Below are 15,050 nucleotides of genomic sequence, written 5' to 3' on the forward strand. Positions count from 1 at the left end.
GATGTTATTTTATTTTGTCATTGTACATGATATATATTAACGAGTCAACGATGTAGTCTGTTTCCAAATTTCAATTGCTTAGAAATTGTTCACCAGTATTAGGCGAGTTACAAGGCAAATCAGTCAGCCTAACTTAAATGTTCTAACAACTCAAATTAATCCTACCTTGTTCGTTACCACCATGTTCGTATTAACTGTAAGATCACATCAATGTTAAAAATTGATATTTCTTTTCTTCTTTTTACAGAACATTAGATATAACATAATAGTCTGAAGATACCTACGAATTTAGAGAATTTTGAAGGGGCGTATAACGATAATATAGGCGAAATAACGATAATATATTGTATATTAATATATGCGTATATATATCGTTTAGAAAAAAAAAGAGAGTCGATATTGTTGTGATCGTGAAAGAGGCTGATTAATGGCGCCAGCATTGGGCCATGTCTTCTTTGACCCGGGCTTACTTTTTCGAAAAGATACGAGCTGCGGGATAAACGTCTAAGGTGATCTTTGACACGGTACAACATGGCTGAAAAAAAAAAGGAAAGAAAAAAACAGCGATCGGTTAAGCGCGATTAAGAGCAAGTGAAAGAAAATTGGTGCGCGTGTTGATTTGCGAAAGTTTCACTGTCAAATTATACTTCTTTGATCGCACTGTGAATCGGATATCCCGCGATATTTGACGATTATGTCGACTTGCAACAAACAAAATCGTTTGACTTTCGTCCGACCTTCAACTCGTTCCCCGCAATTCCGCACGTTCATTTTAATTGGATCGCGTGCGCGTTCTGCGAGATTTCGCGATCATAACCTCGCATTCCATCGAATACACCTGATTTCATTAACACCAACAACAATTGACACGTTGCTCCCATCGGTTGGCAAACACGCGCGAATCCTGTCGGTAAAGTCGCTCTCATGCGCGTAAATCACGCTACGTATCGATTAGATTTAAAAGTAAAAAATTAAAAATGTACACAAGATATCGATCTAGAATTTAATAGTAAAAAATTGGAAAATGTGCAGAAGACATCGATTGAATTTAAAAGTAAAAAATTTGAAAACGTGCAGATGCGTCTATATATATATATATATATATATATATATATATATATATATATGTACATATATAATACATACAAAGTAAACGAATCTCTAGATAAGTTCCATTCCTTTGACAGATTGTTCGATTCGGTTCAATTGTTTTAGTTACTATCCTATCGAAAGGAATTTGTACTGACTGTATTTGTATTTTTTAGGCGTACGTTCGCTGGTGCACGAGGTGCACAGGATGGAGGAAGAATGTCCCCAGGAGAATAAAAGAGACGAAATGATGCAGGCCGCGGCATCGAACACCTCGTCGAGCAACATTTGTGACGGCCGAGCACGTGCTTCCTGTCAAGAAGAGTTTACGTGTTCCCTGTACATCTCGCGTGCCATCGGACCGCAAGGCCAAGTGCAAGGAATACAAGGTGGCAAATTGCCCACTTCTTTATTTAGCGGATTCTCCACTTTGCATAAGTGATCTCACCCATGCCTGTAACGTGCGAGTTTAGAATTTGTACAGTAGTTAGAAAAAGAAAAAGAAACATTTGTACGCCACTGTGCCCGTTACAGCATTTACGGCGGGTTCACAAAAATGTATGTAGAAAATTTTCGTGTCCATAATATTGGTTAACGAGGTTAATTATATTGGTGAGATTTTTCAATTCTTGAATGAATACTTTTCTGACCTCTTCTGCTAAATATTGTGTAATTTCTACATAGTAATATAGGGTGGGCCAAAAGTCACTACTTACTTAAAATTAAATTTAAAATTAATAAAAGAAGCCCGACGACTGAAAAATTTCGATGGTAAAAGTGTAATTGTAAAAAAATGCGCAAGTGTTCAACTGCTGTACAAATTTCTTTTCTTTCTCGACGCGATAACTGAAATAATGCAGTCGGCAGTTACGGTACGAAAGATATTTTTTTCTTTTTCCTTCTCGTGCTTGAAGAACGCTTCTTGCTTTTGTAACAGCGAAGTTATTTGACGACATTAGTTCCCCTTGACGGTAGATGTTTCGAACTTGTTAGAGCTGACGAATAAGTTATGTCAGGTGGCGAGCTGCTACGTTCCAACCTAGAGGAGGTGATCCGCGCGTCCGATCCTTTGGCAGCCTGGCACGTGTCTGAAACACCTTGCGGCCTGATCGCGGCTTTCACGCGCGAAGCTGACGCAGAGAAATTGCTACAGCGTGGCGACTTGGCGCGTGTTTTCGAAGGACCCGTACAAGTAGATAGAATAAATACAGTAACAGAAAGTTTTTTTTTTTGTTTTGTAAATCAACTTGACGTGTCTTATTTTTGTAACATAGTACTCTATTATAGTATTTTATTAGACAAAAAATTTCTATTTAGATTCCACTAGTTTGTAAAATAAACATATATAAATATACATTTGTAAATAATCATCTGTTGTAAATATTCGGCGTGTGTGTGTGCTCTTTCGGACTGAAAACGAATTGAACGTGTTAAATTTGCATTTGATTTGCAGTGGAATGTCTCGCAGAAAGATAAAGAGACACTTACGTGAGCTTGTGGGTCTTTTAATTTTCCGATTGATGTTCAAGCACGTTCCACGGAGCTTAAATATTTTACCCGCGGTCTTAAAGAATAATTAAACAAGTGTAATAAACTCGACAGTAAATCACGAATAAACGTCATCGTCATGTTGCCTCATATCGTTAAACATTTTTCTCTCCGCTTTCTCTTGTGCAAGAAAATGAGATAACCAAAGCTTACACAACGCGCCTCAATAAATCTCTGGTCGTTTAGAGGACGTGCTTACGAATTTTTATTTGCGTATTTCTCTCTTATATATATATAAAGTAAATATATTTAATTATATAATTATAAATATTATAATTATATAATTATAAATATAATTATATAATTATAAATATTATAATTATATAATTATATATATAATAATAAATATATATACATATATATTCTTTTTTTAATTAATTACAATGTTCTCTTTAAATTAGGTGGCACGATTCTCAGCAAAGGATTCTCGTTATAGACAGGCAGTTCTTCTTCGTGACGTGCCCTGGGCAATTCCCTTGCAGGATATTAACTCCGCACTGGCGAAACAGGGAATTGCGACAGGAAGTGTTGAACGTTGGCGACAATACATACGAGTCGAGGTAATTATAACTGGTAAAACGATAAAGAAAAACGAAAGAGAGAGAGAAGATAAATAGGTTTTCGTTTAAAACCTCTTAATCTTAATTGCACGATAATTTGGCTAAGAATTCACAACAGAATTCCATACTTGTTCAGTAATTTTAATATTTAACTTCACGTACTATATATTTAAATTATATATATATATATATAAATTGATACATGGAAATGCTCTTCTTGTACAAACAACAATTTCATAATTTCACATGTCTATTTCATACTTATCTGGCAATTTTAATGTTTAACTTCACACACTATGTGTCCTTCTCTTTTATATATATAAATTGATACATATAAATGCTCTTCTTGTACACATAGTTTTATCTAAATATCAATTTCATGATTTCATATTTCTGTTTAATTTGATCTGACAATTTTAATGTTTAACTTCACACACTGTGTATCCTTTTCTTTTATATATGTACATATGCTTTTTTTGTACAAACAATTTCATGATTTCACATTTCTGTTCAATTCCATACTTACCTAACAATTTTAATGTTTAACTTCACACACTATGTGTCCTCTTTTATATATATAAATTGATACATATAAATGCTCTTCTTGTACACATAGTTTTATCTAAATATCAATTTCATGATTTCATATTTCTGTTTAATTTGATCTGACAATTTTAATGTTTAACTTCACACACTGTGTATCCTTTTCTTTTATATATGTACATATGCTTTTTTTGTACAAACAATTTCATGATTTCACATTTCTGTTCAATTCCATACTTACCTAACAATTTTAATGTTTAACTTCACACACTATGTGTCCTCCTCTTTTATATATATAAATTGATACATATAAATGCTCTTCTTGTACACGTAGTTTTATCTAAATATCAATTTCATGATTTCATATTTCTGTTCATTGCAATGAATGAACATTCAAACTGAATTAACATCTGATTCTTCGCAATGTTCTACAAACAGTCAGGAAGTTGCATCGTTTGGTCATTAGCAGAATAAAATCAGAACTGATTGAAGTATTCCTCTCAGGTGCTAGACGCCGGGCATTACGAGCTGTTGCTGCGTCAAGGACTGGACTTCTTTGGCGCGGCTCGGTTTAGCGCCATCCCGGAACGTTGGTGGCGCGGAGGAAACGGAAATGCCGGTGGACCGCTGCAGGCAGGGCCGGGTATAGTCAACAACTTTCTTGAGACGTCCAACTTTCAAACGGGGGACGGTGTGCTTCAGTGTTATCGGTGCCAGGGTTTCTGGCACATGGCTGCCAACTGCAGACATCTGCCACGTTGCGTTCGATGCGGAGAGCCTCACAGCGTTGAGTTTTGCCCCAGGCCGCGGAACAATCCTATCTGCTGCCATTGTTCGGGCCCCCATCATGCCGGTATCACACGTGTCTTATGTCTTAGATGAGACTTGATAAGATGATCGTTTTATCCAATAGACATTCCATAGCGTATGACAAGTCACGTTTCTTTTCTGAGTACAGTGCCATATCAGAATAAAATGAACGTGTATCGTCTAAAGAATTCAATGTAAAAAGATATGAAGATTTGATGAGATGATCATCTTATATGGAATTAGTGTATGAAAAGTCATACTTGCATTCATATGGTACTGATTTACTGTTCTAAAGAATTGAATATAAAAAAATATAAAGACTTGATGGGATGATCATTTTGTTCAATCGACATTTGGAATCGCGTATAAGAAAAACGTGACAAGTCAGAGTGTGCCATATCAGAATAAAATGAACACGTACTACATAGTACTGATTTACTGTTCTAAAAAATATATATATATATATATATATATATATATATATATATATATATATAAAAGGAAGTTAGTATTGCGTGATTTTAAAAATTATCGATTACAAGAAGATAAAATTTATCAGATCCAACAATTAGTGACATATTTGAAATTTAATCATTAAAAATCTCATAGATTCCATACATAAGTAAAAGATTTGAACATTAGAAATTGAAATATATAAAAAGTATTTTATATTATTCCTGAACTTTTTTTTACAATAAACGATGGTTTAATAAAATGAATGTCCATTTTATTCTGTCACGGTATTATATGTATTCTGTAAATCATATTTTTTAAACTTGCTGTGAAAAAAAAAATTAATTCTGGCAAAGATCCAAGTACGTGTGCATACATACATTTCATTAATTTTTTTCTTATCTTTACTTGTAACTATCTTTTAATTTAATGTATGACGGCCTTTGTCATGTATAGATAGCCTTTTTATGCGTCTGTCGTTCGCTTTGACGACAGTCAAAATATTACAAAATTAACAACGTAATGGTTAACATAACATTGCTGGTCGTGTTTCTGTTCAACGCATTCGCACACTTTTATTTCTAGGCTACCGACAATGTCCGGTTCGACAGCAACTTTCGAACGCTACGCCTATTAGTATCACGCTGAGCACTACCCGGATTGGAAACCAGTGCCCGGTGAACACGGCTTCCAAGACAAACGCTTCCGCACACGAGCAGCAGCCGTTGAAGTCGAGCCAATCCTAACGACAGATCGACGTCGTCAGCTACAATTGCCCTTCGAATCTCATAAATTACTCGCGTGCTATCGGTATTCTTCAGGTGTGCTACGATAGAGTGTTCAACCTTGTGTTCAATTTTTTGTTCACTCGAGACAAAGAAACCAACGTACCACCGACAAGATAAACATTCTCTTTTAAATCCTCTTTACACACTATTTTTATAACTTTTTCACCGTCGTACAATTATTATTATATTACAATTACTCGTGGATGATAAATTGTGAATAACAAATCCATTAAGAAGAAATAAATAAGTTTGCAATTGAAGAGAAATATACGATGGATTTTTTTCGTTGATCTTCTTTGTTTGTGTAGAAACTGTACAGAGGTTGTCATACAGATGCGCGGAGGCATTCCACCGTTGAAATTAGCCATGTTTAGTAGCCAGACAATTCTTCCACTCTTTGTCCCACTTTCTTCGTCCTAGTCTTTCCGAATCTGGGTCCCCCCAAGCAGTCATATATTGTTGTTCGTCGGTCAACGAGTACCCAACGGCGTAGTCGGCCGTACTGATAAAGGAACGAGAATGGAGGGGCCTCAGAAGGTATATACCTGTGAATTCTCTAGATCGATAAGCAGCGGTGGGGGGAGAGCGGTTCCTGCCACGCGCCGTCCTACCAGCATACAGACGTTTCTTCGCGGGATCTTCAGAAACTCGTCGAACTGTACGGGGATCGACCGGCGACTACGACTTCGTTACCGAGACTTCCTTGGCTCTACTCGCGTGCATTATAGATTTGCCAAACGTACGGTTCACAACGGCGGATCTTGAATGTTTGTACTTGAATGTGTGAAAAATTTACTAAAGCCAAAGCGCTCCTCGCTTTTCCTCGCAAGAGTGCAACCCAGTGCGTAACTGCGAGCCCCAGGAACGAAAAGGATGGAGAAGACCGGTCAGGTATGATCCTCATTCGAGGATTGACAAGCTTTTGATTTTAGAAAGCAAGCTGAACACCTACTGCAATATAAATAAAATAATATAAATGCCAAGTTATGCAATTAGAAGATATAAAACGAGTTCAGTATTCACTTTTACATGAGAGTTTCCCACGATGAAACTTGTCTGGTGAAGTTATGTAATTCTTGATATCTAGTTCAACACTTGCCAGTTAATATCTTTTAGGACAATTGTGCTTTCTTCAGTCAGTATCATTTTAATAACATATACTTTCTTTCTATACTTTCCTTTTTTAAAGTATATTGTATACTTTACTACATATACATATATATACATTTCTATTTACATATATATTTACATGTTCACACACATATATATGTAAATATATATACATACATATATATATATATATATATATATATATAAATTTTCTTTTTCTTTTAAAATATTTTAAAATATATATATACATACACACATATATATATTTAAAAGAAAAAAGTAGAAAGAAAGAAGGAAAGAAGTATAGAAGGAAATATTTACATATATATATATATATATGTAAGGAATATAGAAGGAAATATTTACATATTTATATGTATATGTAAGAAGTAGAGAAGAAAATATTTATATATTATATATATGTGTGTGTAAATATTTCCTTCAACATTTCTTTCTTTTAAATTCCATGTTTATAATAGTTCCATGGAACAGTAAAGAAAATGGGTAATAGGTATTCCCGCGTTTGTTTCTCAATACCAGAGTGAAGAAACTTTAACACCAATTTCCAAATAATTGGTAACGTTCTTTCAGCGGCTGTGATCAGAAAACGAGATACTCCGTGGTAGAGCAACCGTGATCAAACAAATTAAAACTGAAGCAGAAACATTCAAGAAAGCGAATGAGAATCAATTCCATTTATAACGAGAGGTGCATTCTCAGGACACAACTGACGATGCACCACGTGTTTCCCCGACTCAGTTTTTCCTTCTTCCGTTCGTCGCACGGACGATAACGATTTCCGACATGAAAATCCCGAGGACGTGATTAATAAGATCACGCGAGCAGGATAATATTCTTAGTGCAGCGCCGATTAAAGGACAGACATGATCTCCACGGAGTGGACATTCCTCTTGATCGTGACGATCGTATCGAGCAGCATTCAGCAGCCAACTTTCTTCAAAAATTCGTTCAAAGGGCTGAATGGTGTCACTCTGAGGGACCACGCATACGACAGGAATGAGATCACAGCCGTTTACTATTACGATCAGACTGTGGCGGTGGTCGATCTCGGAGCGAATAACGAACTACACAACTGCAACCTGATCGAAGTATAGTGAGTGTCTGGGAAACGAAATTTTAGATTGGTGTTGAAACGCATGAATGAAAGAATGATGTCCTTAGCGAGCAAGATGAGGCCAGTGAGATTTTGCGAAACCTGTCGTCAACGACAGTCCCCCAGCTGGTGTCCTTCCAACAGATGACGAGGCTCATGCAACAGTGTGAACTGTTGGACAAAATCCAGCACGACGCCACGGGCATGTCAAACGTGGTGAGCAAAGGCAGTCACAGTGTTGGTAGTGTACTGTCCCTTCTCTCAGGTATCTTGCCAGGTAAGTTCTTGCCAAGTGATTACTGCTTACTTTCCTTGTGTGTTACACGGCTCTGATCTATGCCGCAGGAACAAAATGGTGTGGTGCTGGCGACATCGCTGAGAACTACCACGATTTAGGTCGTGAAACTCAAATCGATAGGTTAGTGTGAATATTATTATCACTAAAAGATTATATTACTCGAACGAAAATGTGTTTAATGCGTTTTATTTTTCTAGATGTTGTCGCAGCCACGACCTTTGCCCTGTGAAAATTCGTGCTCAACAAACGCGATACAATCTTACCAATTACTCCGTATATACCAAGTAATTACAGAAAATACAGAAGCCTTTATTCGCATATTCATATAAAAACTGTTTATAATTATCTGCGATTGAGATCAATTTTATCCTTACCTTTGCAGATCGCACTGCGCCTGCGACGAGACGCTGTATCATTGTTTAAAAGCGACGACGAGCCCGACAGCGCAGATCATGGGTCGCATATATTTCAACGTAATAAAAGTACCTTGCATCGAGGATGTATCGGAAAACACTCTCGACTATTCTTCCATAGGGTTAGAACGACGATTTATTCCTGTGAAAATGAGTTATTGAGACGGATACAGTGTTGCAAGTATTGTCAATAATTTTCATACTTTTGTACTACACTAACGTAAAATGTGAAATGGGGAAGGGAGTTTTTTTGTTTTCGTTTTATTGTATATAAATATAATAGTTGTGTAGTAATGAGCTTACAAGATATTCAAGTTCCATTTACTGTATTTGCTGATACTGCCGGGTTGTAGATAAAATTGCTTGCTTCAAAAATGACAGTCGAGGGATGATGCTTTGTACAGCTATTTTAACATCGGGAGATTCATGATTGCAAAGATTACCTGTAAAAAATATTTATTTTTGTTTATATTTACACAGTTATCTTGTTAAAGTAATAATAAAGTATTTGTTATTACCTATTAACCATAGCGTTTCTTTTCTGATGTGTATATACTGACACGAAAGTAGTTTGTTTATCAATATCACTAAATCTGATGGAGGGTAGTTTTGATTTTCCAACAAATACTTCATCAATTGTCCAGATCTCTCCTGCACAAGAACATTAGCCAGTATTCTTACGCACGCTGTAACCTAAAATAAAGAAAAACTTAACGACATGATTTCACTGTATGTACATATTTATATCAAAGAAATCATGTACATACACATATGAAGTTGTTTGTAGTATTTTGATACAAATAATCCACTATCAAAGGTACTACATTGTATAAATAGGTGTTACAGCATTTTTGTGAAGATAATAATGCTAGCAACCAAACAAAGTACGGATTTTCAAATGAAAGATTTCTTCTCACAGCAGCATTGGCAAGTTCAATCATCTCGTTCTCTCTAAAAAATTTGTTTAATTAATGAAATATTTCAAAATATTTTAAAAATGATTAAGTAGAACAAAAGAAAGAGTAGTTATTACTCTATGCATTTAAAACCAGTATGCATATAATGCATAGCTGTATAGGCTACTGAAGGTAGAATTGTATCATCACAATTGTGTATCAAAGATACAATGTATTTCAAGCAACCTTGAGCATGAAGGATCTCAAATGCTTTATCACTTCCCGAAATCAGATTTCCCATTGTCCATATACAAATTTCCTAATGACAAAAAAAGATGTTACCTTCAATATTATACATTATAATGACATTATTATACAGTATTATCTTATAACTTACCAATAGAGGATAGTTTAAAGTGTCTAACTCTATAACAAGATACGGTCCAATGCTTTTGGTTAATGAGATACATGCCTTAGCATTTCCAAGTGCTATATTACAACAACAGCTAGCAGCACATAACTGCAATGCAGAATTGCTACTAGACAAATCACGTACAAGGGAAAATAAGATATTGTCCACTTTTAGAAAAGAATTGACATTGTGCTCGCTCTGATGAACAGAAAAAAGATACAAAATTAATATTAATTGTTAACTACAACTTGTACACTATATTTTCAAATTATAACCTGAATGAGAGCATTTTGAAGCTTCTCATATTCTTCGATGGACAATGCTTTCTTCTTAAGGGCTTTTGCCTTTTCAACAACGAATTCTGTTGTGAATGGTGTATTTGTCGCAATGTTTCCTAAAGCCACACGGTTTTTATTCAACGTTCTTGTACGGTTTTCCTTCCTTTCTGTGTGGACCAATTCCCTCACACTCTCTCTAATAACCTCAACAGCATTCTCTTTCGTTGGTTCTTCTATTTCCATTTTCTTTATAATTATAAGGATAATTACAGAAAATTATACACACACTAGTTACAAAAATTAATGTACAAATTAATTCACACAAAACAGATTTCAACAGTGATGTTTTACAAACATCGTGCGGTGTTTGTAACAACGGTATTAAACGTGACTAATCGGAAGATAGCTGTGACGAAATCAGCTGATCGAGATCACACGTAAAATAAAATAGTTCAATTTATTTTTTCTTTCAGAAACCCTTCAACTGTTTCATGTTACAATTTAAAAACAACATAAGAATTACGTTTGGAATGTTTATAGATAATGAAATTATAAGCAAATTATACATTTTACTGATCCCAATATTGTGTTATTACACAATATTGAAGAATAACATCAACAAAGTGATTTGTCGACAAAGAATGTAATTTTAATAATCGTTCGAGACAAAATTATTGATCAGTTCGGTGTCCTCCGTATCTTCGGTATCTTCGTCCTCTTGTATTCGACAAATCGATAGAATGTTATATATAGCATTCGGAATAGTGGCTGTGGGACCAAGTACGTGCAGACGTATGTCGCACTTCTCCAACGCTAGTTTCCACTTCAATTCGGTGCGTTGAGGGAGTATCATCGCCTAAAGAAAGGATTTCCAAATTAAAGTCTGATCAATGGATCTAGAAGATAACTCGGTTAACGCAGTTTCTAAAACCTGAAACTCATTAGCTGTGCAGCCAAGAACGCGTTCAGCAACGTCCCCGAACAATCGGCAACCAATAAGATATCCGGTGCTGTCTTTCAGATTGACTTTTAAATTGAGGCTCATTACGTTCAGAGGCACGCGAGTCCCATTGCCCGAAGGACACTCGAGATTCATACAAGAGTCTTGATTATCGGCAATGACTTTCTTGCATAACGCGCTGAGAGGAGAGGCGAGGAAAAAGGCAAAGTTACTATTAAAAGGTATCGATCACTGAGGGAGAAGGGAGGAGGGGTGGAGAAGGAAGGAAACAAACCATCTTGTCGATAATATAGCAGGGCTCAAGCTCTCCACATTCATATCCATTACGTAGGCTTTTAGAATCGTAGCGAACTGAATCCTCTCTCCTTGTTTCGGTTTCTTGTTCAATTTCTCCGAGATTTCTTTTATAGTCATCACGCTTGTTATCGTGTCAGCTGTTGAAACATTAATTCAAGCATTGTTCATCGTTACGACACAAAACACCGCGCGAGTGGCAATTACTTTTACAAATTGTGAACGAGCATTCTTACGATTTGGTGTCGCGAAATTTTCTGACACGATGTCGTTGTCGTAACATTGCACGGTGTTTCTTATGGCAGCGCATTGCGGTATGTCAGGATTCTCCGTGATCATTGTCTTTCTAACTGTAAACATATAAACTTATAGACGACGTCACGTGGAAACTTCGTCCATAAAACAATTAAAACCTATTGATAGAACGATCTTTTTCTTGAAATTGTCGAACGCGACCAGAGCGTCCACGAGGAGGAGCACAGTGCGTTTCGGTTCCCACGATGCCGCTCTGTTGATCCATTCATTCTCCCAAAGCGTCAACGATACCACTTTGTCCGTTGATCCATCCGTTGCCTCGAAAGTGCGGGACCTTATGCTTCTCCCGTCACGTGTCATCACGTTTCGAACATCACTGACCTATCAAACACGAGATTTATGATCATTTTTATATGAGCTAATAGGAAACCTTAAATCTTAAAATATATTTTCTTCTTCCGGGTATTCCAGTTAAATATATTCTCGTTGCGAGAATTCTTAAGTAAACTCGTTTTCGTTTCTTGATAGTAAATTATATAGAGTGTTCCTGAAATTATAATACAGCCGGCCAGAGTGTGTTTTTATGTGTAAAGACAAGTTATGGAGTACTATCTAGTTACTCGTGTTATTTCAAATTCATCCTATTTTAATTATTATATATATTATATTAAAATATAATAATATATATATTATATATATTTATATTATATTTATTAGAAATAGAAGTTACCAGTGATCATCATAGCAGTCAATATGTTAACAGGAGATCACATGTGCAAAAATAAAAATAAGAATCAATGTAGAATAAAATTTTCTCATTTACAGCTTCATTTTTAACAAAATAGACTGAATATGTTACGTTCAAAGTTCCCATCTTGCAAAAAAGTTTTATCCGGCATTATCTTACTTATTTTCGCGCGTGGACTAACCACTTGTTAATTATTCTTTCCTGTTGCTACTAGCTAAATTCAAATATACCTGATAAATTTTTAACCTCGATTTCCTCGAAAAAATTTTCTTTTCGACTGATTTTTACATGTAGAATCGCACCGGTTCTTGGCCGATTTTGTCAGGATCTCCGGGAACATACCGACAAAATCGGCCAATTTCACGGATACCTGCCGGCGATTTCTAAATCTGAAACGTACGAAAGTGACGACTACTAAGACGTCGACGTATTGATCGCGTAGCGCCTCCAAGTTCTCAGAAATGCTTTTCAGAGTTCGCAGTCCGGTCAGCTTCTTAATCGGGAGCATCAGCAAAGGTTCATATTTTGCGCGTGTTGGTGCGTCATGAATTTGCACTAATGCGTTGCCCTCGTTCACCGTCAGGCTGCATGTGCTGGTCACCGACGGCACGAAAATTTCGCTCTTGTCGTCCGGACGACGCTCCAACACCTTTGGATTAATCACCTCCACTGTAAGTCCATATTTAACTATTATTTAAACAGCATAAATCCAACACACGTATATGACTCATTGTAAGAAAAGAGAGTGACCAAAAATTATAAAAAAAAAACAGAAGCAAGTGGAGGAAGAAAGAGTGAGTAAGATTGTATTTGAATTTAAATTTGTTTAAGTTATAGACTGCGAGATTGAGCCGCAGTTTTGTCAAGGTGGACACTCGCCAGATATCCTATTGCTATCATGTTTAAAATAATGTCTTTCAAAATAATATCTTTTTATCATTTTAAAATAATATCATGTTTAAAATGTGGCTTCTAGAATAATGTAATAACTTTGCCAATTAATAAATAAAGGGGAAGCTTCTTTCTGAAATAAAATCCTGCGTTTATTTTGGGACACAGAAGGTTCATTGACCTCGGACGCTGACCGAAGGGATTTTATAGATTCCTGGTCTCATATAACAGGCTGCTCTGTGGAAACCTATCTACTGTGTTACAGGAGGGTTACCTGTATTTAAATTTAGATTCAAGTTCAAACTCATTGTCAGATCAAGCATTGAATTTGAGTTTAAAGTGTATTGAGTATTCAACTATATACAGGGTGTCCTTACTTTTCCCGACCTTAACTTTGCCAGTAGATTCTGTGAATGAAAGTGAGAGAAAAAATGTCATATAAGCTCAAACATTCTTTGTTAAGGAACTTTTTAAGGAAAATTTGAAAATAAGAGTTGACGATATTTACCTGTCCCATTTCAAAGTCCATATTTTTGAATATAGGATTGATATCTATCAAAAATTGAATTTATCACATTGATTCACTTTCGTTTCGTTGAACGCATTATAAATTCTTTGCATTGATTCCTCATGCGTATAAAATTTTGCGTGGTGAACCTTTTGCTTTAACATTCTCCACGAGTGAAAATCCAGTGGCGCGAAATCTGGTGACCTTGAAAGTCAAGGAATTGGTTCACCTCGACCTATTCATCTTTGTAAATAACGCTGATTCAGGACAACCATTTAACTGTATCCACAGATTTCGTCAATGAATAATTGAAATATATATGTATATATATAATCATTTTTTCTTATTTTTATATATTTATATATTTTTTTTATATATTTATGTATTTTATCATTAAATAGAATTTACTGACAAAATTATGTCGAAAATAGTAGGGACACCCTATACAACATCAATGTTTCATTCGTCACAAACCTACGCTGCCGATAGGAAAATTGGAAGACAGTCTTCTGACGAACTGTTCGCTGCCCCATACAGTTACATTTATCGAATCTTCTTCCGAGTCGCGTAACGTGAACGTCCACACGCCTCGATCTCCGTTGTTAACTGAAATCAATATTATTAATCTATTCATACATTTGTAATGAATTCGAAATCTTATTCAAAAACGAAGCAAATCGAAGCAAAAGATTCGAGATCTAAATGAAAAATACGAAAGAAAATTCGTACATCTCGTGCGTGTAGTATCGATCGTTCTCATATTGAAACTGTTCACAATTATACCGATTACAAGCGCGTTTTGCATTCCAGGATGTAAAGATCTTAACGCTTGTTTACACACACCCGACATTATCAAACCTTTTAAATCTTTAATTTCAACAAATGGAAATCTTTCTCTTTCTTTCTGTTCTTAACACTTCGCTTCGGAAATAAACGTTTGGAATAATTTTTGGCGCCGTTGTTGCCAACCGTTGTTTTTAAATTCGAACTCTCCATTGATTGAAAATCGAACCTAACACTTAAAACTGTTATTTCGTATACAGTTACTAGATCTACTGTAATTAAAATATTTAAATATTTA

At 35.6% G+C, this 15,050-nt stretch overlaps 4 protein-coding genes across 5 annotated transcripts; 2 read left to right on the forward strand and 2 right to left on the reverse strand.

Moving 5' to 3' along the window:
- The first annotated feature begins 1,029 nt into the window (after positions 1–1,029).
- Positions 1,030–7,578, forward strand: LOC122535045. Its single transcript, XM_043666210.1, has 7 exons — positions 1,030–1,054; positions 1,266–1,478; positions 2,106–2,281; positions 3,039–3,197; positions 4,245–4,593; positions 5,589–6,328; positions 7,493–7,578. The coding sequence occupies exons 2-6, from the start codon at positions 1,298–1,300 to the stop codon at positions 5,747–5,749; spliced, it is 1,026 nt and encodes a 341-aa protein (XP_043522145.1). The 5' UTR covers positions 1,030–1,054; positions 1,266–1,297; the 3' UTR covers positions 5,750–6,328; positions 7,493–7,578.
- A 200-nt stretch (positions 7,579–7,778) lies between these two features.
- Positions 7,779–9,251, forward strand: LOC122535048. The gene is made up of 5 exons (XM_043666214.1): positions 7,779–8,015; positions 8,084–8,292; positions 8,361–8,433; positions 8,511–8,597; positions 8,696–9,251. The coding sequence occupies exons 1-5, from the start codon at positions 7,786–7,788 to the stop codon at positions 8,886–8,888; spliced, it is 792 nt and encodes a 263-aa protein (XP_043522149.1). The 5' UTR covers positions 7,779–7,785; the 3' UTR covers positions 8,889–9,251.
- LOC122535044 lies at positions 8,478–10,767 on the reverse strand. Of its 2 annotated transcripts, XM_043666209.1 has the most exons (8): positions 10,636–10,767; positions 10,310–10,558; positions 10,020–10,232; positions 9,760–9,941; positions 9,494–9,677; positions 9,245–9,419; positions 9,030–9,169; positions 8,478–8,868 (listed from the first exon to the last, which is right to left on the reverse strand). In XM_043666209.1, the coding sequence occupies exons 2-7, from the start codon at positions 10,553–10,555 to the stop codon at positions 9,048–9,050; spliced, it is 1,122 nt and encodes a 373-aa protein (XP_043522144.1). In that variant the 5' UTR covers positions 10,556–10,558; positions 10,636–10,767; the 3' UTR covers positions 8,478–8,868; positions 9,030–9,047. The 2 variants fall into 2 exon arrangements, with proteins under 2 accessions (XP_043522144.1, XP_043522143.1); XM_043666208.1 differs by having other exon boundaries at positions 10,310–10,715.
- LOC122535042 (meiosis-specific with OB domain-containing protein) lies at positions 10,564–14,963 on the reverse strand. Its single transcript, XM_043666206.1, has 8 exons — positions 14,699–14,963; positions 14,444–14,575; positions 12,971–13,239; positions 11,981–12,203; positions 11,804–11,917; positions 11,548–11,707; positions 11,244–11,451; positions 10,564–11,168 (listed from the first exon to the last, which is right to left on the reverse strand). Exons 1-8 carry the CDS (start codon positions 14,817–14,819, stop codon positions 10,962–10,964), a joined length of 1,434 nt encoding a protein of 477 aa, XP_043522141.1. The 5' UTR covers positions 14,820–14,963; the 3' UTR covers positions 10,564–10,961.
- Positions 14,964–15,050: the final 87 nt, after the last annotated feature.

This window comes from Frieseomelitta varia, unplaced genomic scaffold, assembly GCF_011392965.1.
Source record: "Frieseomelitta varia isolate USP_RPSP 00005682 unplaced genomic scaffold, Fvar_1.2 scaffold_666, whole genome shotgun sequence".
NCBI lineage: Eukaryota > Metazoa > Arthropoda > Insecta > Hymenoptera > Apidae > Frieseomelitta > Frieseomelitta varia.

What these genes read in the sequence shown, in the direction of transcription:
- LOC122535045 (XM_043666210.1), top strand. Translation starts at nt 1,298, where the DNA reads ATGGAGGAAGAATGTCCCCAGGAGAATAAAAGAGACGAAATGATGCAG. An exon ending in CCAAGTGCAAGGAATACAAG is followed by an intron (nt 1,479 to 2,105) that starts GTGGCAAATTGC and finishes AAGTTATGTCAG; the next exon opens with GTGGCGAGCTGCTACGTTCC. An exon ending in GACAATACATACGAGTCGAG is followed by an intron (nt 3,198 to 4,244) that starts GTAATTATAACT and finishes TATTCCTCTCAG; the next exon opens with GTGCTAGACGCCGGGCATTA.
- LOC122535048 (XM_043666214.1), top strand. Translation starts at nt 7,786, where the DNA reads ATGATCTCCACGGAGTGGACATTCCTCTTGATCGTGACGATCGTATCG. An exon ending in TGCAACCTGATCGAAGTATA is followed by an intron (nt 8,016 to 8,083) that starts GTGAGTGTCTGG and finishes TGATGTCCTTAG; the next exon opens with CGAGCAAGATGAGGCCAGTG. An exon ending in AATTACTCCGTATATACCAA is followed by an intron (nt 8,598 to 8,695) that starts GTAATTACAGAA and finishes TTACCTTTGCAG; the next exon opens with ATCGCACTGCGCCTGCGACG.
- LOC122535044 (XM_043666209.1), bottom strand. Translation starts at nt 10,555, where the DNA reads ATGGAAATAGAAGAACCAACGAAAGAGAATGCTGTTGAGGTTATTAGA. An exon ending in CTTTAAACTATCCTCTATTG is followed by an intron (nt 9,942 to 10,019) that starts GTAAGTTATAAG and finishes TTTTGTCATTAG; the next exon opens with GAAATTTGTATATGGACAAT. An exon ending in AGAAACGCTATGGTTAATAG is followed by an intron (nt 9,170 to 9,244) that starts GTAATAACAAAT and finishes TATTTTTTACAG; the next exon opens with GTAATCTTTGCAATCATGAA.
- LOC122535042 (XM_043666206.1), bottom strand. Translation starts at nt 14,819, where the DNA reads ATGTCGGGTGTGTGTAAACAAGCGTTAAGATCTTTACATCCTGGAATG. An exon ending in AAATTTCGCGACACCAAATC is followed by an intron (nt 11,708 to 11,803) that starts GTAAGAATGCTC and finishes ATGTTTCAACAG; the next exon opens with CTGACACGATAACAAGCGTG. An exon ending in GCTATATTATCGACAAGATG is followed by an intron (nt 11,452 to 11,547) that starts GTTTGTTTCCTT and finishes CTCTCCTCTCAG; the next exon opens with CGCGTTATGCAAGAAAGTCA.